At 39.9% G+C, this 23198-nt stretch overlaps 1 protein-coding gene across 5 annotated transcripts in view; it reads right to left on the bottom strand.

The window, feature by feature from the left end:
* Nucleotides 1–23198, bottom strand: part of NCOA7 (nuclear receptor coactivator 7) — a 77055-nt gene that overhangs the window by 21962 nt on the left and 31895 nt on the right. For all 5 annotated transcript variants that reach the window (XM_058835908.1, XM_058835912.1, XM_058835911.1 and 2 more), the window contains exons 3-6: nt 15968–16221; nt 1865–1944; nt 932–1039; nt 71–169 (exon numbers count right to left, since the gene is read on the bottom strand). In XM_058835908.1, the coding sequence (XP_058691891.1) occupies nt 71–169; nt 932–1039; nt 1865–1944; nt 15968–16221 (541 nt within the window). The remainder of the gene's footprint in view (nt 1–70; nt 170–931; nt 1040–1864; nt 1945–15967; nt 16222–23198) is intronic.

The raw sequence follows: 23198 nt of genomic DNA, 5'->3' as shown, positions 1-23198 counted from the left end.
CCTTGATTCTCAGCTTCATTATCAGAAAATACTTTGAAAGTTTAAGACCAGTGAACCATGTTTGACTTACAGGGAGTTTATCATATTCAGCATCTGATGATGAAGGAGAAACAGGAGCACCAGGACTCGAAGACAGCCTCTCAGCACTTGTATCTGGCACAAAGAGAATCTAAATACAAACAGGTATTTCAAAACAGTGAGGCAAAAGCTTTAAAAGGGTATTAACTGTGTTTATTAGAAAGACAACACAATACTGATCACTCATATCTGCAATGTACACCTTAAAAACATTCAGAAAAATGAAACTAATTTCCTTATTTCAGCCTTTGTCTGCTAGGTATTCTTAGGCAAGTCACACCACCGCTCTGTGCCTCAGTTTTCCTATCTGCAAACCAAGACACTTCAACCTCCTTGTGGCTGTGAAGCAGAAGTAGAGATCTGCTCTTTTATGAACCAGGTGTTAATCTTCACACTTGCATTTCCAGTCCTGGATTCTCCTAAACAGTCTCTCTCCATTTATTTCTCATCTTACAGGAGACTGACTCATACCCAACATAATGGCACAAAGCCATTTCAATTTCTGTCTCTCTCTAATTCTTTAATGCATTACAGATTGCATTTATCCAGACTTCCCAATAATCCAACTCCCTTGTAACAGCTGTATTATCTTCTTGAGCTTCAGAGTCATCTTTAAGCTTTAGTTACAGTACATAAATAACAAGTAGATACGGCAATTACAAAGCTTCCCCTTCACACCAATTCCAAGTAATAATCTACTGAGTTTCAATTTGTGGAAGGGCTTTAAATTACTGTCCATTATCCTTGTATCCAAGTAACTAAAAGACACACATAAGTAGTTAAAAACTTCTAAATACACAGCAAGTAATTATGTTTCAGGTATTCAAAAAACCCAAATAAATAAAAGATTTACCTGGCCTGGCACAATTGTCTGTGTGAAAAGCTTATTGAGCTCCACAAGCTTGTTTGGGGTGATGTTGAACTTTAATGCTATGCTGTTTATGGTGTCTTGATTTCCAGCCTGAAGAAAGAGTTGATGACTAAGATACCATACTGAACACAGCACCACACATGAACTAAACCCATTTAACAGACCGTTTGCAGGGACAGACTTGATAACCTCAACACCCCATCTATTTAATAACTTAGGTGATAAACCAGTATCAGAAAAAGGACAGAAATATTCTTTCACACCATACAGTAGATAAAATGTAAAGGTGTTACAGATGTCCCTCTCCTTTTCTCTTAAAACTTTAAAGCAGCACAACTGTATTTAGAACTGGTCTGGCAAGGGGGAAAAGGTCATACACTGCAAAGTTCACTACACCTCCAGCAGCCGGAGCATGTCAGGCATTTGTGCAGTTCCCAGCTGGGACACCACCTCCCACAGAGGCTCTGTTTGGTAGAGAGCGGAACGCATTTAGGGACCTGAGGGCTCACACAGACATTTCGGGCAGAGCTAGGACACTGCTGCCCTGCTCCACCTTGGAGAAACCAATCTCATCAAGCACAGGTCAACTGCTTGATGACTTAAGCAACACGGCAGAATGGGAATATTTTTCAGAATAACAAAACCATAGCTCTACTAGAGAGCCATAATGGACAAGTAAAAATTGAACTGACAGCTGCAAGAGGCAGAGATCCTGTGTTGGACAGAGATTCAGGATGTGACCCTAGCTCTCCTTATACGGTGATATTTGAATGGTATCAATAGGCGCAATCCCTGTTGAGATAGCTGCAAACTGAGAAAGATTTAGTGCTTACAGTTTTGTGCCACTGCCTCCCTCTCAGTGTCAACAACTCCACTTTCAAAAAGCAGGCATAAACACACCACACCAGTACTTACTGTGTATTCTATGGTACCATGGGGCTTCTGAGAAACCATTTTCTTCTCTTTCTTTTCATTGGTTTTGTTTTGATTGTCATCTAAAAAGCAAAAAAAAATTCAAGTAATTGACTGTCAAGATGTTTACCTTTCAGTATGTTTTGAAAGAGATCTACAGTATGTATAAATTGCAGCTGTGAAGAAGAACAAGAGGACACGTTAAAATGCCTATCAGCCATAAGACTGAACTGTAAGACAAGAAAACTTCATCAAGTATAGCAGGTTTAGTAATTGTTCAGGAACTCTGCAAGAGTAATGTATGTATGATTAGCAATTATAGCAATACACAACTGCTCCCATGGTTTCTTCTGTGATTCCTACACAATTCAGTTGCTGGGTACAAGCACCATCAGGTGAATATACACACATCTACTGCCTTGGTACAACCACAACAAATATTGGTTAATCACCACTTCACCACAAGTACATTCTATTTAAACACTAATCTCTGCAGGTAAAAGTGTGCCAAGAGTCCTGCAAAGCATGCATGTATACAGTCAAGCATAAAAAAGCAGAAAGTTTGTGCAGAGACTTTTTCTATAAGCTAAAATACACAGAACTCACTGCAGCTGCAGAAACCCTTGCAGGACCCAAAAGGCATTTGCGAGCTGTCAGCACCAGAGCTCTCTACCAGAGCATGGTAGGAGATTTCCTACCATAAGAATTCTTATGACAGCAGTGGGTGGGCAAAGCCAAGGCTCAGGCAGGATGGAGCTGCCCAGCCAGCCCAAGCCCCACGGGCCACCCCTCCAAACCCAGAGCCCAGACCTGCATACCTGGGGGGGGTGAGGGCAGCATGCAGCCCCAGCTCCAGGAGTGGGGATGGGGTGCCAGGAGGCAATTCATGGCTCTCCCTGCCTGACTGTCCCCAAGACCTTAGAAAGGTCCCGCTGCTGCCGGCAGGATGCTGCACCCCAGATGAAGTGGGGGGAGGCAAGAAGACAAGGCAAGGCTGGGCCCAGCAAAACCAGCAGCCAGGAGCAGGGACACGCTGTCCTCCTGGGAAGACTCTTCCCGTTGTCCAAGCCAGCAGCTCTGGAAGATCAGGGAGGAAAGGACTGGGAATGACAGCGCAGGGCTTCTGACTTGCATTCGGGCTTTGCTGCAACCTTTGCTATTTCCAGAGAGCAGGAGGCAGATAGTAAAAGGAAGGGCGAGGACTCGCCTGCCACACTGTAATGTACACAAGAAACAAGGAGGGGCCCAGTGTGCTGCACCTGACCCTTCGGCTGGCCCATGTCCACAGCAAGATGAATGCTGTGGGGCTGCCTCAGTGGTTCTGCTCCCTCAGTCAGAAGAGACTCCCAAGAGCCCTGGACATGCATCCAGGTGTTACTGCTGGCATATCCCACCCATAACCTGCCAGGGATGCAGTCATGAGAAGTGCATTGGTTAGGGACACTACAGATAAGGCAACGGAGGCAGAAAGTGTGTAGAAACCAAACACAGTTTAAGTATATGCACATAGTGTAGATGGCACGAGTGACAGTGGGAGGAAGCGGAAGATCAGGATGATGCTGGCTTTGCCCTGATAGCATTTTGAAACACAGCATCACTCAATGATCTCAGACACTTCATCTCTGAGACTGAACACCTACACTGAAACTTTTTTAATTAGCTTTCTTACTGTGTTTTCCTGACCGTTTGTATTCACCCTGTCACACCACCTTTTGCTGATAAAAGTGAAAGCAGTGTGTGGAAAAATAGTCAATGGCAGCATTATCAGGGCACAGTATGAAACCATCAGAAACACAGTGACAATATGACAGACAAAAAACATGAGAAATACTGGAAGTTTTCTTTATCCATTTCCTACATACAACTGGCAATATGGTACAATCCTGCCTGAAGAAACCCTGCCAGCTACTGAGCTCAGGCTGTTTCGTGCTACCTGAAAATACCACTTCAATTAGACCAGGATAACTATAATTGCAACTATGTATCACACCCATGTAAGCAAACAACTTGAACGTTTTGTGACCTTCCACTGGAGAAAGACAAGAAAGGTAGACTTCACCTTCTAGTTAATTATTTGGTCTAGCTGGAAAATGTAGACAAGTTTTCAGATATTTTACCCTTACTTATCTCTGTACACAAGGTAGGAAACAATTAAGAGCAATAAGCTCACACTAACTAGACATACATCAGCAAGACCTCAGAGGGATGGCAGTAAAAATAAAGTAGACCAGAGTGATGTAGAGAGAGAAAGAGATTTTGCACCTGTTGAATGGGAAAAAGTTTAAGTCTGGATGTAGATGGCAGAAATTGCAATACACAATAAAAGCAGTTTCTCTGAAGAGCTTATAATATTTGCTATTAACTAAACATTTTTTTTGTTCCAAAGCCTTGTGTTTGAAAATGGAGAGCTGACCACAACAGCAACTACTATGCCACTGTGGCACAAAAAGACCACAAAACAGCAATACAGACAACTTTCTCCCCTGCAGTTTCCTACCTGTGAGGTAGGACACCTCTCTCTCCCCCTGTGAAATATCAGTGTTTTCCAGGTCCTCCCAATTGCATTGCCTGCTAAGTTTGGAGATTAAAAAATACTATCCAGGAAAATGCTATAACCTGAAATACTGTATTCACAGGGGACATATAATATACTCTAGTTCTTGGCTGACAGGACTGTGAACCTGTTTGTTTAGTAGGGCCCTGAACACAAGCATGGTACAAGAGAGAAGAGTGAACTAAATATGCACACATAGTTGAAAAACTCTAACTGTAAGACAAGAGAAAGAGAAGTTTGAAAGAAAAGCTGAGTTCAGATTAAAAAAAATACCATGCTTTTCTTGTCAAAAAATGTTAATAAATCCTAAATAAGTTGAACAATTAGACACTTTTCTTTCACACCTATGTGCAAAAACACATGTTGTATGTCTGTTTAGGTACAGGCTGAAAGAAGCAGTCGCAGTCTGCGAATTTGTCTCCTGAAACCAAAATCTGACATTTTGTCATATTTGGATATTGTTGGATTTGTGTTTGGATAGTTTTTTCTTCTACCCCCACTGCCCCTTCTTTTTCTAAGCCAGCAACAAAGGGTTGAGAACACTGTCCATATATTGTGCCTAACTACTAGACAGGTTTGGGCAATTCAAAACCACATCCTAATTATTTGAATAGTGTGAATTCTTGACTAGTCTATGTTTTTAATTGTGCATATAAAAATTTAAAGTCATAAATTAAAAATTTCACACCTTAAGAAGAAAAAATTGCAATGAATCCATTAAACCTGACAGGTACTGCTAAGCCCACATAGTGCACATGTAGTGAGGCTGAGGTCACAGATCATGCTCTACATGAACGGTTTACAGCAGTGACTGGAAAGTCTGGCAAAACAACACACCACAATATTCTGACTCTCCAGTTCCCCTCACTTTCTCTCATTTCTCCTCCAGGAAGCCAAATGTTTTCTGACATGATCTGAAGGCAGGTACCTCTAGTATAACCACAAAGACATGCAGAGCACACGCAGGCACGATGGAAGCCTCAGGAACCACATTTCTTTCAGTCAGAACTAGATGAAGAGCTCCACAGGCTTTAAACAACTGCCTTTGGCTACTTTTTGATCTTGAACATTTGCTTAGTGGTGAAATGACTCATGATTCTGCCTCCCAAATTTTCCTGCACTGCATGTACACTGAAGATAGGATTGCACACCCATGAGAAGTGACTAGGTGTTAATGCAAATTTGATCACACCGCATTTTTAGGCAAAGGGCAGAGTGGGTGGACTGAACCTTTCTGGTTTTGGGAAACTTGCAAATTTAAGAATTATATAAAAATAGCAAAAGAATAAGCAGTGAGAAAAAGAATGCCAAGTGAGAACAGGCAATAAAATACAGGCTTACTGAAAACAGGTCTAGAATATGAATTTTTCTGCCCTTAATGATATATTTGTATCACAGTTTCCTAGCAGACTCTTGACGTTTCATTTAGCAATATTACAGGAAACCTTACAAAAAAGAGTTACCTAAGAGTAATTTGGAAAGCAACTATTGAAGGAGTATGATAAAGAGGTCAATCAGTTTATCACCCAAAAGACCTTGACGCATGATAGGAGAATTACACCTCTGCAACTGTGTAAATAGCTCTGTAAGTAGATAGAATAGGTCAAGGAGCATCAGGAGTCTCCTGGGCTGCCACATGGAGGACAGGCCATCACCCCTGCAGGATGATACCATCAGCACCGATGCTACAGACCAACCTGCCCAGCCCAAATCAGTGTGAGCTGTGGCAGCGCTGACAGTGACAGCCGAACCTGCTGCAGAGGTCCCCAGCCACCACTCAGCCTCATGGCTGGTTGTGCTAGCAGGAATGCTGAAGCAAGTAAGGGGACAAAGGACTGACCACTTTCCACACCTGGCAAACAAACTCAGTAGCCTGAGAGGATAGAGGCAATGGCATATTTGGTGCAAAAGTCCATTTTACTCATTAATTTCTGTCTTACCAAAAATTTAGACCACATGTAAGTAGGGAAATCTTTCCCCTGATTAGCTCCTTGGCTTCTAGAAATCACAGAGTTCCCAGAGTAACAGTACTGAACTGTAACTGTTCAGTAACTGAACTGCTCTGTTCTTTCAAGAGCTCCACACCAATTCTATGCCAATGAACTACACAATGAACCCACACTAACATGATGTGCTCATAAAGCAGTGCTTGCCTTCTTGTACTTCATACTTAATTTCACTGAACATCCTATTTAATGCTATTTTAAGAGTGAACAAATAAATAGTCATTATTCACTTTCTGCATACCATTCATGATGTCACAGATTTCCAGCATATTTTCTTAGTTACTTCATTTTTTCCAACTGACTAATCCTGTGATACTTTGGACTCTCCTATTTCTTTGATCACACAGGTTGGCCTTCTTATTAGCTTTCCCTCTTCTACTACATTCTTTTTGAGATTGAGGAAGTAAAACCAAACACAGATTTTAAGATATGAAAAAAACAGTATGTTTTGAAAAAAACCAATGTGGTGGTGACAGAAAAGAGGGTTTCCTTAAACCTGTATGATACTAGTCGTTTTTTCACATCACACACTAATCATTTTTCCACACTGCTCAGTACGTCACTGCTGTTTCAGGACATTCCAGACCCACATCTCTATTACAGATTTGTTAGAAGCAATAAAATTATATTTTGTCCTAGCCAAACACCAGGACAAAGGAGTGAAAACCTACAGGTAGCTTAAAAGAATCTGAAACACAATAAACTTGGGGGAGAGCAATTATCCCTCAGAGTAACCTAATCAGGGTATGGATAAGAAATTAAGCAAACAAGGCTTCCTGTGGTAGTTTCCTTATCAATGAATGAGGACTGATACCAATTATGGTAACAGAGATGGAGTACAGTAAGTATCACTTAAGTGATTCTAAACACAGATATCTCAAGAATATGAAAGACCTTCTTGGGACAATGGAGGGGGAAGACAAATCAGTTTATCTGAACAATTTTTTTCCATTCCTACTTTCTACCCTGACTTTTAATAACTTTCAGCAATTCTGCTATGTGCAAAGCTGTGCATAGGATGATGCAACTGTGATTTAAAGCATCTTTCCAGCTTTTCTCATGACTCTCAAAGTGATGAACTGAACAGCATTCACATTAAAATTACTAGTTTTAAATAAAAAGTCTTTCTTTTGGGTCCTGTCAAGCGTGGGTGAACCCCAAAGGGTTCAAATTCCTGGTTTGGGACACCTTCCACCCACTGACATTTCAGCTGCAGCATCCTCTGAGAAAGACACTTCAGTCCCATTCCCTCCTTTGGCCAGATGCAGCAGTTAGGCGGTACAGAAAAAGGTTTTTTGGCTATCTGATCAGACCTATCTCCCTGAAGAAAACCAGCAAGCTAGACAGAAACATTCCGGACTCAGATAACTGCTTCCATGTTAAAAGAGAAATAAAAACATCCCTACACTTTCTCACCAACTCAGGTATGTATTTTTCTTTTCTGCTTCCTGCTTTCCCCAGTTTCCTGACAAGCCCTCAACCTTACTTCTGTGTATTTTTATTCGACTGAATCATATCAGTTGGCTTCCTCCTTTGTTACTGCTGAAGGCACTTGAAACAAAAGGGCAGGTGTCATCCATCACAACCACACTTGTGCTCCTTCATTAGAGAGACTTCTCCTGACACAGGAAAATAGCAATTCCCTGATCAGTACAGATCCAGACACATGATTCTGAAGTATCTATGCCTGAAATAACTTTTCTCCATTCTCAATAAAAACTGATCGTCCACTAATTATTTTCCGTGCAATTCTTTCAAAGGAATAAAGAGATCACCAAAAAATACAGAGCCTCAATGAAAAATGACAATCAGTTCAAAGAACTGATAAAAAAGGTAGTAACTCCTCCTGTTGTCAGGTATTTTTGGGCACACTTCAATAAAAATTTGACTATTTATATTCATGCAATATTCACATACTACAGCTTCTACATGAAAAACTAGAAATACTTAAGGAACTTAAATTTCCTCTTTATTTACTTCATCCCCAAGAAGTAGCTTTAGCTCCTTTGTGGTCTTGACAGCATTACTTGTGAAACCTGTTCAGGAGCATGTCAGCATCTAAACACATCTTTCAGTAGAAGTATCACCATAAAATTTCTGACTATCCACTACATCAGGTACTCAAGGACAATACAGAGTAAGGAAGATCAGCCTGTCATCAAAGAACATCTGAGGGAAGGAATACTTAGGCATCACAAGAGAAAATGTGGACATTTTAAAAAACTGTTAACACTACACATGGTGGTTTTCTTCATTTATTTTGCTGCTTGAACACACCACAACTTGCCTGGGAAGGCTATGCCGTGTAAGTCAACCAGGACAATGTCTCCTAAAATCAAGCACTGCAGTGTCCTGTCTACTGATTGGTGTTTACAAGGTCATAGGTTAAACGTAGAAATGAAAACCAAAAAGATTCTAAAGATACAGGACACACACCCTGTTTTTGTGTCTGAAGATGACATCGGCATCTGATGCACTGCTGACTGTCATCACTTCATCAAGCAGCTCCACAGAAGCCATAGAAAAGAGCAATTCAGTTTATACATGCTACCAATCCCAAGCGTGACCCAACAAGTTGCAACAGAGACGTCACAACAGACTGTGAAGATATTAGGAAATTTCTGTAGAGAAAGCTGGAAGTGAAGGCATTACACAATCAAAAGGATCTGGCTCAACTTTGTGTTATTATTTAAATGCAGGTGAAGACAATGGTGCTTTTCAGAGCATTTATATTAACTTTTAACAGTATTTTTCATGTACAATATGGGAACTTTGTGAAGAAGAGAAATTAATAGCCTGCCTTGAGGATACCAGCCCGAGTTATGCAGACACCCTAAAAATGACTCTCATGCCTCTGCTTGGAGACCAAAAAGATCTGCAACATGATTTCAAATGCACTATATTGTGCTCATTATATACTTGGCTAATGAATATAGCTGTCTTAGAGAAGAATGTCTGAAATGAAAATGAGACTATTCTGCCTGTTCCCCAAGGGCAGCAATCCCAAGAGAGCTATGGTGAGTCACTGGGAAGGGGAGAGAGCTGATTACACATGGGTGCTGCAGAGGACTGCTCCACAGGCACTCAGGGTACAGGCTCTGGAGAAGCCTGCATAGGGGAAGAGGCAAAGAATTCAATCTGCCTGGTTGACAGCACTCCCAGGAAACAGGGAAGAGAAAGACATGTGAACGTCCAACTCTATCCCAGCACAGGACACACTATCAAGACTGCCTCTGAAGAGCTGCACGTGCCCTGCAGGTAATCAAGACTAACTTCACAGGACACATGTGCTCAGCAAGCACAAGACTCAGCAGGCAGCTGGCACAACCTAGGAAAGCCAGACTACCCCAGGCATGATAAGCCAGTGGATCCTGGAAGTGATGAACTTGTTAACCACAAAGACATATTTCCTTTCATTATCCCTGGCAGAAATATTACAACTCTTTCATCTTCCTTGCTGTCAGAAGCACCAGAAAATTACTGAAAATTCAAGTGCTAGTATCACATATTGAGCTAAAATTATTTTTAGTTTCTCTTTTGTTCTTAACACAGTTAAGAAATATCTTCATTTTTATGTTCCTGGACAGCTTTCATGTTCATTCCTTTACTTTCTCATTCAATTCCCTTGCTTCCTACTTGAAACATACATTAGATTACTGACTATCAACAGGTGAGTTTACAAGTTGGTTTTATATATCCATATAGCTTCATTTCCTTCTAAAAGCAGACTTAAAAACAGCTCAGTCTTCTGTTTCAAGATTAGGTTCCCATGTGTGCCATGGGAAGCTTGGCCAATGTTAAGACATTTCCATGCAAATTTTCAGAACTTAAATGCTAACAACATTATTACTGGTACTTCTAGATTGAATTCTCCTGCCTATGGATGAGGCATCCCTTCTCTGTGCAACTGTTTCTAGCAAACATCTGTTAACAGCACAGCTTGAATATAACCTGGTGGCCTTAACACTGATCCACTGGGATTCAAGACCATTTGTTCTCATTCCAGAACAGGCCACCTGAAAACAGCTGCCTTTCAGTCATTTGTCTACTTTATTATTTCCACATGGTTTCTATAACCAATACTAATAAACCAGCTTCCTGAAGCTTCCCAACCAGCCACTGCCCAGTCAGTACCTTCAGTTTACACTCATATGCAAGTTTTTCCAATCCCCTTGGTATTCTACACAGGCAATTATAACCAAATTGACTTCCTCCTACTATGCTTCTTCAATTTTATTTGAGATCTTCATTCTGAAAGAAACATTATTTCCATTTTCACCCCTCATTAAATCTACAGTCATTTCTGGCCTGAAGCACAAACATTAGGCAAAGTCTCAGAACCTGGGAAAATATAGATCCTGTTCTTTCTGCTATATTAAGCAACTTAACACAACACTGAGTAGCCCACTTTGTAAATCACTTGGATTACTTAGAATAGAAAGTACTTTGCTACACAAATAGGGCTGACCAAATCAAGCCCCCAGGGATTAGGGCTGATTACAGTTAGCTATCTACAAGCAAAAATTTGTATGGACTTTCTTTTTTTTAAAATTCTTTCTTCTTTCTTAATGAGTAGCACCTTAATTATGTCCTTAACTGCATCTTACTGTTCTGTATCAGATAATACAAAAGACAAAACCAGGACTGATAAGCAGAAGGAAGTTTCCATTTTTAACTCAATATTTATTGAAAAGTCCACTTCAGATTAAGCCTACTTAGCAGATGACCTAACTATTATGCGATGTGTGTTCAGTAAGTGTCATTCCATTCCATTCCATTTAAATTCTCTATAAATGTTTACTGCATTGCAAGCAACTTCCATCTTTGAAATAAAGTACTTCTGATATCATGGGAGCTGCCTCTGCTGTTTCTGTGCCAGTCAGGGCCAATCTCACCACGTAATGAGTAATGAAAATTGCTATGCCCTCTCTGTTTTACTTACTAAAATTTGTTCTTGGTCATTTGCCCATAACATTCAGAAGCTTGGCAACTGCACACATGCTGCACTGCTCCTGTATCACTCCCTGCTCAAGGGATGGCAGGGAGAACAAGTAAAAAAAAAAAGATATCTGCTTTCTGCCCCTAGGGCACCTCCTGCTCAACATGTGATACATTATCTCATTAAATGGACATATACCACTTTCCTTCTCATGGTGTTTAGGAGTCCTGCTCGTTTTATATAAATCAGGGCTACAATAGAGGGGGTTTTGTTACTCTCACCTCCCACTCCTGCATAATTTGAGCACCATGCAGTGAATTGGAAGGGATGGCTTTATGACTACAGAGCAGAAGCAACTGGATTTTATTTTGTTGACCAAAGTAACTTTTTGATTTGCAACAAGCCACCTAAACTAAACTTTTCTTTATGACATGTTCTTTAATGGAGACCAATTCCTCACAGATGTTGCCTGCTTAGATTTTCAAGCAGAATCAGTGGAATATGATGCACATCTGATAGAAAGACACATTATATCATGCTGGAATAAATATATGGATAAAATTCAGTGTAGTTTTTGACCACTGTCACACTGCTTGTTTTCAGAAATTTACACTTTTACTTGCTTCAGTGTCTTGAGTGGCACAACACAAATGTTTTCATCTAGTTCAGCAACCCCTGACAGGAATTGTGGTTTCCTAATCTCACAGGAGTCAAATCAACATCTTTCAATCAAAACAGGCTTCCTAGAGAGAGCATGTCAGAACCATTCAGCCAAGCTGCAAAAGTAGGTCAGCTTAGTTATCCCAATAAGAAGGAGAGAGCATCCTGGGCACCGAGTACAGCAGCCAGAGCATCTACACAACCCATGTAATGTGCCAGACAGACATATCTTCGAAAGTCTGAAAGGTGTTTACTGCAGCAACAACAGCAGAAAGAGTAAGACAAAGTTAAAAAGCAGATTACCACATAAGCCAAAAGATGTGGCAAAAATATGGAGAAAGGAGTGTTATTTCCATTGATCTTCAGGAGAAAACAACAATTAGTATTAGCATCTCTGTTGTTTCAAGGCAAGAGAACAAGGGCTGTATCTGCAAGGCAATGTCTTATAGGATGAGATTTGGATACTGAATGTTGCAAATTATTCTGGAACTTGCACTGAAGAGCAGTGCAAGTGCTAAGAGGAAAGGAAGCTATGAGACTACACTGGAGAAAGGCAGTAGGACCTATTCAGCCACTTAGCAGTGCCTCAAGAAAAAATTATCATTCCTGTATACCTTCAAGTTATTTGTAAGGGTGCCACCAAAGTGCAAGCCGATATGCTGCACTGAACAGTCTTGGCTGGGAGAGGGATGCTGGAGGAGGCCTTCCTAAAGGACGCGCCAGTCGCACCTCCTCCTCCTCCTCCTCCTCGGCTCGGCGGCGCCCCCCGCCGGCTGCCGGCATTAACACAACGCCGCACCTGGATGCAGGAGAGGAGCTCCCCGCCGCACCGCTGCGCTTCCACCTTCCTCAAATAACCCAAGTCTTTTAACCGCTCTCTTGGCAGGGATAACCGCCTCCAGTTCTGCACAGCCTTCAGAAGCCGTGTTAGTCCTTCCACCGGAGAAGAGGAATTTACTAAGTCAACAAAATCCTCCTGACAGCATTGGTGCCTGTGGGAATCTATTAAAAAGCGCAGCATTCAAAGTGGGAGTCAGGATGCCACTACATTTAAAAATTCAAAAAGACAAACACATTCACAAGCCTCTAATGAAGGGACATGGTGTGCAAGGAACAAATTATAACGAGATGTTATGTTCCTTCCCCCGTCTTTTAGAAAAATAAATAAAGAAGGATTTATTGTCCTGTGAAATATGAAAGGGAGATTATTCACAGGACAGTGGCCTTCATTCTGTTAGACTGACAGACACAACTCCTCTGGCCTCAAATAATCTAATGACAGAACTTCCACTAAACCACAAAGCTTGGGCGTATCATGGAAATCTGCAAGGCTGTTGCTACATTTAATACATTTTTCTTCCAAGAAAAACATTTTGATAAAGTACAGAAAGCATTTCGAGAAAAAAAAAGAAGTAATTCCTGTATCAGGTTTTCATAAAGTTAGAATTTTAGAACAGTTTGAGTTGAAAGGGACCTTAAAGATCATCTAGCTCCAAGCTGCCGGCCATGTTCTAGACGTAAGTCAAAGCTGGATAGTTGGGCAGAAACAGACATCAAAGCTCTCAAGCCCTTCAGAAACATCAATAATGGGACAAGTCAGAGGGGAAAAAAAGGGAAGGGGGGAGAGGGAAATGAAATATATGCATCCCTGATATTAAATAATTAAAACAGACATATATGCATGGATACTCCCTCTCAGACACTTTCATGTGAAAGTATATCAACAATGAAACGATACAGTCTTTTCAGATTTGGCAGTACCTTCCCACCACTGCAGCTGACACAGCAGTTCTTCCAGCAGAGAACTGCCAAATGTACACCTGGCAGAACTCAGCTCAGCGAGACAGAATGGTTTGTCCTCTGCCACGCTACACGCACGTAAAAGGCAAACTACTTAAACAAGTCCAGCTCTTTCAGACTGCTGTGGCTGCACAGACAGCTCTCAGAAACTACTCAGGATGTTGGCAAAGGTGGCAGCTTTCTGGAGAGCAGCAGTAACAAACAGCTAAGCAGTTAACGCTGCAAGCTATAGCTGCACTGGGTGAAGGAACTATAAGCCATGTAGTCCAGTGTCAGGCCAACTAGCAATTCTACTGAAAAGACTTCATTTTGAAAGCTGCATGTGGAGCTACTGCACTTGTTTCACAATCAACTCTTTTCTGTCTCTATTTAAACTTTCACTTCTGCAATTTGATGCTCTGGTTGGGTAAAAGCCTTTAGGAACAACCGAAAGAAGGCATTTAAAAAAGAAGGATGTTTTTGCCAGTTTGGTCTGTGCTCAGCTCAACAGCAGCATTAAACTATTTCTCAACAAAAATTCTGTGTTTCTCCAGAACCCAGAAACTCTGTGCAGCTACATGAATTCAGTAGCATTTTAAGTCAGTCTGTTGTGATGCTCACTCATCAATGATGCTTGTCCACATGAAACCAGGAACAGTTATGAAAAACGACGTAAGTAAAACCTGAGTTTGTACTGACGGTTGGATCACAAGTCAAAGACAACTCAAAGACATCAAAGACATCTTTACATTCTGCTTAGCTAGCATTGCCACATTCTTCAGTGATAGGGAGTGATCCCACTGCCCCCCATCTCACCACCCCAAGTGCCAACTGTTGCAGAATTTTTAAATGTAACTCCTGAAAAACATGAGAAACAAAATTCAGCTACCTCACAAACCCCTAAATTCCTCTAGGTACAAAACAACAAGTACTTCTAGCAGAAGCACTTTACTAGGAACACAGAAGAAGTTTACATCTTCATGTGTTTGGGGTTTTTTATATCAGCATACTACCAAAGCAGAAAAAATTTACAGGTTTGTTCATTAACAATTCTCCAGTTTTCCTTTTACAGATTTCTAGAACAATAGTCAGAACTTCAGACAGAGAAGAAAGTTTTCTTTTAGTTCTCAAATTATTCAGCTCATCACATTCAAATCTGTCACAAGTTACAGCCTGATCAATAAATCACTATAAATCCTTGAGCTTGCCAGGAAGCATTACTCCAGGGTTTCTCTTCTTTATAGCAAGGCCTATACTGCCTCATAAAAAGCACTCTGGTTGTTGCACGACCACTCAGTACACAACATTGTCGCTGCAAATTTCTTTTTTTTTTCTCCTTAGAAGGACTCCATCCATGCACACACTGTGTGAGGAGTAAAGAAGTCTGCTTTAGGGATAGCTACAGTTTTCTGTTTGCTATTTCTTCTCTTTGGGAAAGCATTCCTTACAAGATGGAACCAGAGTTCTCCAAATCTAAGAATTAATTTCCAACAAAATACCAAGACAAAATCTGGAATGAGAAGTATTTCATAAATCATATTTAAAATAAATTAAGAGTATCTAACTAATTACAATCCAGAACTGCAAACAGATGTGTATATGACTCATACATTAATATACAATCAATTTTTTTCTGAAGTACTTGCAAAAAAGAAAATCTAAAAAGGAATTTATAATTAATTGGGATACTTAGACAGCTGGGGGGTGAAGGGGAAACAAGCCATCACACAGGCCCCTTGACATCTTGTTTAAAAATATGTAGTTAATTTACTTACTTCCTCATACTTCAACAGACATACATGAATATGAATTAAGACAGAAGCCGTATACATCAATTTATGAAAGAAATGCCCTGCCAAGAAAACTGAACCCCATAAAACATTATCTTAATGATCTTAAAAATAACTAAAATAATATCCAATAATAAATTAACTGCTGCCTATAACAACACCGAGTTTTAGAACTGAGAAACAAAATATAGGTATTTTTGTGAGAATGCAAAGTTTAAGTAAGTAGCAGGTATTTTGAACTATATAATTCTATTTGCTTTTATAGGGAGGATATCCAAATTAATTATCCTTTTAAGAAAGGCTTACAGACTATGAGAAACATTAGCAAGCTATCAAAACAAATATATTTTAAAATACTACAGCATTAACATAACTCACCAGTACTATAGTATCTTTTAAGTTCTGTGCGTCTGATGTCTTTCAGTTGATTGTACTTTTTCTTTTTCTTTTCCTTGTCTGGAGCAGTTTCCTTTTCCCCAGGAAATTTACAGTTCTCTTCAGAGGAACTGATTTGCTCCAAAATAACTTTACTTTCATCATCTTTCTCAGAAGGTGTTTTGGAAACAGGAGATCCAGGGGAATTAGCAGAGACAGCCTCGGTGGTTTGTTTGACTTGCCTTTTCTTTTTCAACCTGTGCATAAAGAAAAGAAACCCATTTTAAGATTTAGCTGAACTGTAGAGACAAGTTAACTCACTTTCTGAACTGATCTTTTTAAAAACAAATTTCATATCAGAATTCTTTACGACCCTTTAAAAATCACACACTGGGCATCAGGAACTTGATAACTAAGATGATCCTACCTCATACTCCTTCTTCCATTACACTGTAATCTCAAGGACACCTTCTCAAGAATAATAAAAAAGGTAGTAAAGTTTTCATTGTTGTTTACTGAGGAGAAGGAACAGGGAAAAACAAACAAACAAACCAACGAAAAGCTGGGGGTTTTTAAAAGGACCATACATCTAAATATAAAAATAAGATACCGAATTCATGTTTTCAGGAAGCTAGTATAAAATAAAACCGCAGACCACAATGTGCTATAACACAACAGCTAACAACAATTCCACAGTCCACTGCCCCTGTTTTATAAAACCATCTGTTCTCATATAAACTTGTTACTTTTTTCCATTTTATCCAAGGTTATCTCTTTATACTCCACAGCTGTTTTGGCACAGCCCACGCTAGCTGGTATTCCTAGTGTCATCCAGGAGCTCCTTCTGCAACATTAACAATGTGGCCACAAACTGCTTGTGCCAGAACATTTTCCAGCTGCCTAGATTTTTTCTGAGAGAAATCTTAATGAGCTGCCTATAAATTGTCCAACTTATCACTATAGCAACAAGAGTATTTTCTTTTCAGAAGACTTCTTAAAGCACAGTTCAAGTGAGATGGATGCTTCAGGAATCCTAACACAGAATTTTCTGCTAAATCACCATCTATAGCACTGAATTTGCTTAGTGAGAGTGAAGACTGACTTTGTGGGTTGAGGGTCACTGTCACTAAAATAGTTCCCAGTTAATCACTGACTCATACAATACAAAGTGAAAAATTAATCTATCTAATGGTCATCTCTTCAGTACATTAACTTATTGGTTACAAGGTACCTAAGGGAGTGAGTAGTATATTTATCTTGTTGATGCCAAAACCTTTGTTTTGTGCACAGGAAGAATTACGCATAGGAAATACAGTGAGTCACGACAAATGGGAAAAGGTTACATGAGCTCACAGCAGTAGCTTACATAAGTGAAAACTTAATAATTAAGTTATTAATATAATGCAGGAAATTTCAGAGATTTCTTTCTCCACCACTTATGTTTATATGCTGTTCATGTATTCTTCTAGACTACAACATAAAAATAAATACATAGAGCAACTGCAAATTTTAGAAAGACGCTTCAGGTTACACACCTTTTATAAAAATCAAAATATTAAAACCAGTTCCAAATTTAAAACATTTACACTCAGAAGGGTCAGTTTCTCAGAGTACATGTGACCAACACTTTCCAGTGAAACACTTCAAACTACTGTCTTACAAACTGTGTCTATCACACACGTATGTATACATATTTCTTTAATGCTTCCCAAAATAGGAAGATTCACATTCTGCAGCCAACCCAGTGAGGATGCTGTGGTTCCCCACTCATTCAAACCCACAGATCTGTAAGACAAGTAGTAGTAGAAGCTTGTGCTCTACCCAGCAAGAGACAGTTACTGCATATGAAAATTCTGGATTCAGTCCTAACTACATATGAAAACATCATACAGGGATTTATAAAAGTGACTACATCTATATAACAAATGAAATGTTTAAACTGACTAAGGGTTAAACTAGATTAATGAAAATTTGCATATGCAAAGGAGGCCTATTTTTAACTAATAAGCCACAGCCCTTATGAAAGGCTGCTGTAGCAATCCCAGAACATTACAAACACTTTGCATGCACAATGTGTGCATTTAGCTCTAGTGTAAATCTTGGCAAAGCAGCCCTCTACACTGAAATGGCATATTCCTACCACGGTTATACCCGATTCCAGACTTCTAAATGAGCCACATTCCCAACTTCTGGCTCTAGTGATTCAATGCCCTTCCCGTGTGTGTGTGCGCATCACAGGATACCCAAATCATCTGCCTCAGTAGGTGAGAAGTAGCAAGCATCCATTGGCACCCCATTTCTACTCACACTGTATCAGAGACTTCTGTCTTCAGATTCACAGTATTTGTTTTGATCACAAACTCTGTTAAGTAAGCTTTCTGTAGTATGAACGTAGTATCTCAAAACAACAAAAGAGCCACTAATGGAAACACAGAACCCTTTCTGGCAGGGGGAAAAAAAGAAGAGAAAAACTTCTCTAGAGGTCAATAGTCCTTGTGATAACATGAACAGTTTCTGTACTTTCCTTAAAACATTCTCATTTAAACCGGAGTTTTCAAAGATGCCCCTGGCAACTTTCAGAATAAAGAGCTAAAACAGAACTGGTCCATTAATGATAGAAAAAATGAATGGAGAAAGGAGAGTATGAACTGACTGCAATGCAAGTGACTGGTTCTTGTCATCAGTGTTTAACCTTGCTGCATTCCCACTGCTACAGCGCACTGGGGGCTCATTACACAACACACAGCATTCCCAACACACAGCTGCTGCTTCTGTGAATGGACAGTGCCACCAGCATCTTTCAGGTACAAGTGATCAACAATCTGGGCACTCCATATTTTCTATTCCATCCCCATGGCAGGCATCAAATTTTCAGATGGTGCCAAGCTTCCTGCCCACTGCTCTGTTTCAAGGCCATGAACATCCAACTCCAAAAATGCTAACCCTGGCATAATAAAAAAGACTAAATTAAGACCAAGTATCCATGACATTCCAGACAGGACTCAGAGTAACTGCAAGAGTTATGATCTCTGCTTGTAAGAGGCTTCTTCCAGAGTTTTCTAAAGTCTGGTAAAAATTACCCAAACCCCTCCAATTCACCACTCCTGAAAAGCCTTGCCTGTAATATCCCAAGGAACCAAAACAAGCCTTCAACAACATTTAAAGCCATAATGGCAGCCTCAAACCTACCATGCTTTTTGACATTATGCACCCTCTAAGTAAAGCAAAGCCCTGTATACACAAGACAATTCATTATTAACACACACTGGTAGAGTGCAGCAGAGATTGTGCTATGAAGAGCACAGCTGGAGAGCTTACTACATCTTAAACTCCATCCTCTTGAGGTACCTCCTTCAGCCTCCACTCACCCTTTTCTCTGACCTGTATAGACTGGACACACTGATCTGTATATCCCACACAAGCTGCCAGTCCTGCTCAGATTTCAAACCTGTCACCCCCCTAAAGAAGGTGGGGGCTGAAAGTCTAATCTACTATTCTCCCAGCTCTCAGGTATTTCCCTTCATGACAAGAGCTGCTATGGACAATGGTTTTAAGAACACAGTTTTTAAAATTATTTCTTTTTTCAACTACTTTTGAAGATTTTGAGTCGGTTTGTCCAGTTTCTAAGGAGAACAAATCCAACATTTAGTTTTGAATGTTAAATAGTTATGAAAGTAAAAGGGAGCTGAACAACAAAAAATAAGCCCTCAATTTGATTAGCATCATGTTCTGCAATTAAAGCAGCCTTTCAGGCAAAACAAGATGCATAAAGTGAATTCATAAAGTGTTGCTGCAGAAAATGCTTGGCTTTCAGTATCAGTTGATGGATATGTTGCTTTCCACTAAGAAAGCTGCTGGGGGAGAAAAAAACAGGGAGGGCAGGATAAACAGACATCTTTACCTGTAAAAACACTCCTGTTTATGAAGAAAGTCTTACATATCTGTAATTTCATTTAGACACCAGATAACATTTTTCAAGCCAATTGATTCTGACAGGCAAAACATTTCTTCTGAGTTTATACAGAGGGATCCTCTTCCAGCCCCTCAAGTGCTTTCTGAGTAACAATCAGTAAGCCATTTTCTAAGTTTGCCCAAATACAAAGTTTACCAGCAAAAGCAAAATGTACTACAATACAAAGATAATTTAATTTAATGAAGACTAATGATCTGAAATGGACAGTCACAGAGGAGGCAGGTAAAATGCAAGGTTAGCAGTGCTTACTTAAATTCATTGCAACTGACTGTTTAATACCTTGGGCACTGACTTAGAGGAAAAGAGCTAGGAAAGATTCTAAGAAATGGCTACTAGGAAAGATTCTAAGAAATGAATACTTCATCTTCCAGACCCAACTCCATTTGACTGCCCATGAAAGGCAAATAACTAGTTTTTACAATAAAACAGCCTGAACTTCCCATTACACATACAAGGTGGGTGGTTAGGGTAAAACCAAAACTGCTCAGAGAAAAGAGGGGTGATGTTATCTGCCCAACTCCCACAAGAAACTACAAGCAACCAGTAAAGCAACTCTGACACTGAGACAATAAGCACACAGAAATCCTACAGCAACTTTTTTCCTAGAAACTTCATTTTGTTTTGCTTAACATTTATCCAATAGAAGTGTCTAACAGACAATTCAATACTATCTCATTCACTACATAATATTACAGTCCAAGGGCACTAGGTCCATATCATAGGATGTTCTAAAAAACTCTTAAGTAAGGCACATTTTTTAATGATGTATTAGATTAATAAAGATCATACACCATGTACAACTCTTGCTTTAGAAACAAAAGCATCTAATAAAGTGGCCCTCCGAAAACATAAACAAAAGAAGGGAGAAGGGAAAAGAAATCTTTTTTATCTTTCAGCTGACAAGCCGAAGTTTTCCTTTCTGGAAATCTTCCACAATGTGTATCCTCTAAAATGTGCCTTGATACCTGGCATACAATCATCTTAACATCCTGCAGAGCACAAACAGATCATGACCTTCAAATACCGTTTTTTTTTTTTTAATCTATTTATGCATATATATACAATAAGATTAAAAAAAAACCCTTCAAAACACTTCAAACACCTTAATCTGTTTTGTTCTCATTAAGATTCCTTTATATAAAAATTATATGCACCCAATTATTTACTTCAGAATTAATCATTTTAATCTTAATTTAAATCTCTGCACTGATTATAATATATACTAGATTCTTTCTACCCTCCATGCCTTTCTCCACCCATCTGGAAGACCTAAATAAATGAAATTCATGTCAAAAATCCCCCATATTTCCCTACAGAAATCTTACAGTAAAAATCTCCATTAGGCACCCATTACTCTGATTTTAATCAACCATTCTCTCCCAGCCTGCACAGATCACCCCTCTCCCCTTCACCCAGCTCAGAGCCAGCACAACTCAGCCAGCTCCTGGCATGGTTGTACTCTCATCCCTTCCGATGGAACCTGAAGAATAAGCAAATCTCAGACAAAATAAATCACTGCTGCTTGCATAGCCGAAGGAAGTCAGACTGCTTACCAGACCTTAACACTTTACCCAGACCTCCCCAGTGCGGCTACTTTCACTTCAGCACAGAAACAAATACAAAGCCATTTCACCCTCAGAAATCTTCCTACAAGTGAACAGCATCCACCCCACAAGGCAGCACACTCCATGGAACACCAGCCATTTCAGGCTGGCACATGTCCTGTTTTGGAAACAAGCAAGCCACAAGGCTGTATGTTTACTATTAAAACAGACTATTAAGGCAAATTTAAGGGAGAGAATACATCTTTTGCCAGATATTTAAAGAACTAACCACAGGGAGGAAAAAATTATTGAAAAAAAAAAATCTGAAAAAGTTAACAAGGATAACTGAGTGGTTCCAATACAGTAGCTGCAGACACTCCAAAATGTCCATAACCTGGTCACTCAAAAGGACAAGAAACAACTCCTGGAAGCTCTGATATTAGTAGCACAGGTCAAAGCTGGAAATTTCCACTTTTATTGGAACTCCTGTTACTGATTGACAATGAGGACCAGCACCACACTTCACAGATGGTCAGCCAGTAGCAATGCTCAAGAAAGCTGGCATGCTCCAGAGAGTGAAGTGCTGTCCTGACAACCCAGGGTATGTCGGTTTTCTTGCCAGTACTGCCATTAGCTTAAAAACCAAGTCACTGTATCTGCTTCATCATCTGTAATGTGGAGGGAAGGATTTGTAGTACAGTTCTAGAATTTTAAAGACACTGTACTTTCTGATAAAATGAGTTCTTAGATTAAGTAAAATATGTTAATCTCCACTCCCCAGTTTTCTGACTTAGATCAGAGAATTTTAGATATCCCATCTAACATCTTTTATGTTTACTATGGGGGTGGAAATAATACCAGTTTCCCTGAGTAAAACTCAAAAGGGTTTTGAGCTGTCATAAAGTTTTTATTTTCCTAAATTTAAGACTACAATGTTCCCAGACACCTTAAACAAACTTTCCATTGTCAAAGACAAAAGTATCCCCATCTTCTGTGTTTCCTTAGCAAAAAAGTTTATGATGCATTCAGCACTCCATTGCTATAGCAACAATTTAATAAAATCTTTTCCATAGGAAAAGGATTCTGGAAAGCTATTTTGCTTGCTTTAGACATCTATTTGATTCTCTCCCTTACAACCTTAGTTACTGCAAGCTGTCAAAGAACAGCCTTAGGCAGAAGGCATGATGAAGAAACCTTTCCTTTGGATGATTCCTTTAACTTTGCCAGAAGTTCACTTAATAGGCTTATTCAATCAGGGCAGCACCACAGAATGATTTTGTCACAAATACCATCTTGATTCTTAACACACTCCCATCATGCTTCTCCTGCTTTCCTCTGCTGACAATGCCAGATACTCTCTCCTCTGTGGTGTTCATTCATCACCCCAAACACATGCCAGGAATTCTTCTCAAAGTGGCTCAACAAGACATTCACCCTGCACTGAAGCCCTGGTAAGGGAGGATGGCCCTGCCCTGTCACCTCCAGACAGTGCTGGCTCCCAGCCATCCTCTCCCACTTCATGCCAGCCCCTCCAGCCACCACTCCCCTCCATAGCAGCTGAGTGAAACTGCAAGAAAAAGGGAACTACAGTTACACAGCACAGGAGGATGCTATGGAGAAGCTGCACAGAAGGAGTCACACCATTGCAAAACCTTTTTATTTTGATGAAGACAATAAGCTCATAAGGCTGGCTAACACACATCTCACATTTCTCCAA

The sequence above is a fragment of the Poecile atricapillus genome, chromosome 3 (assembly GCF_030490865.1).
Source record: "Poecile atricapillus isolate bPoeAtr1 chromosome 3, bPoeAtr1.hap1, whole genome shotgun sequence".
NCBI classification, from domain to species: Eukaryota; Metazoa; Chordata; class Aves; order Passeriformes; family Paridae; genus Poecile; species Poecile atricapillus.
The sequence above is the reverse complement of the archived record's forward strand: the minus strand, read 5'-3'. Positions and strand labels throughout refer to the sequence as shown.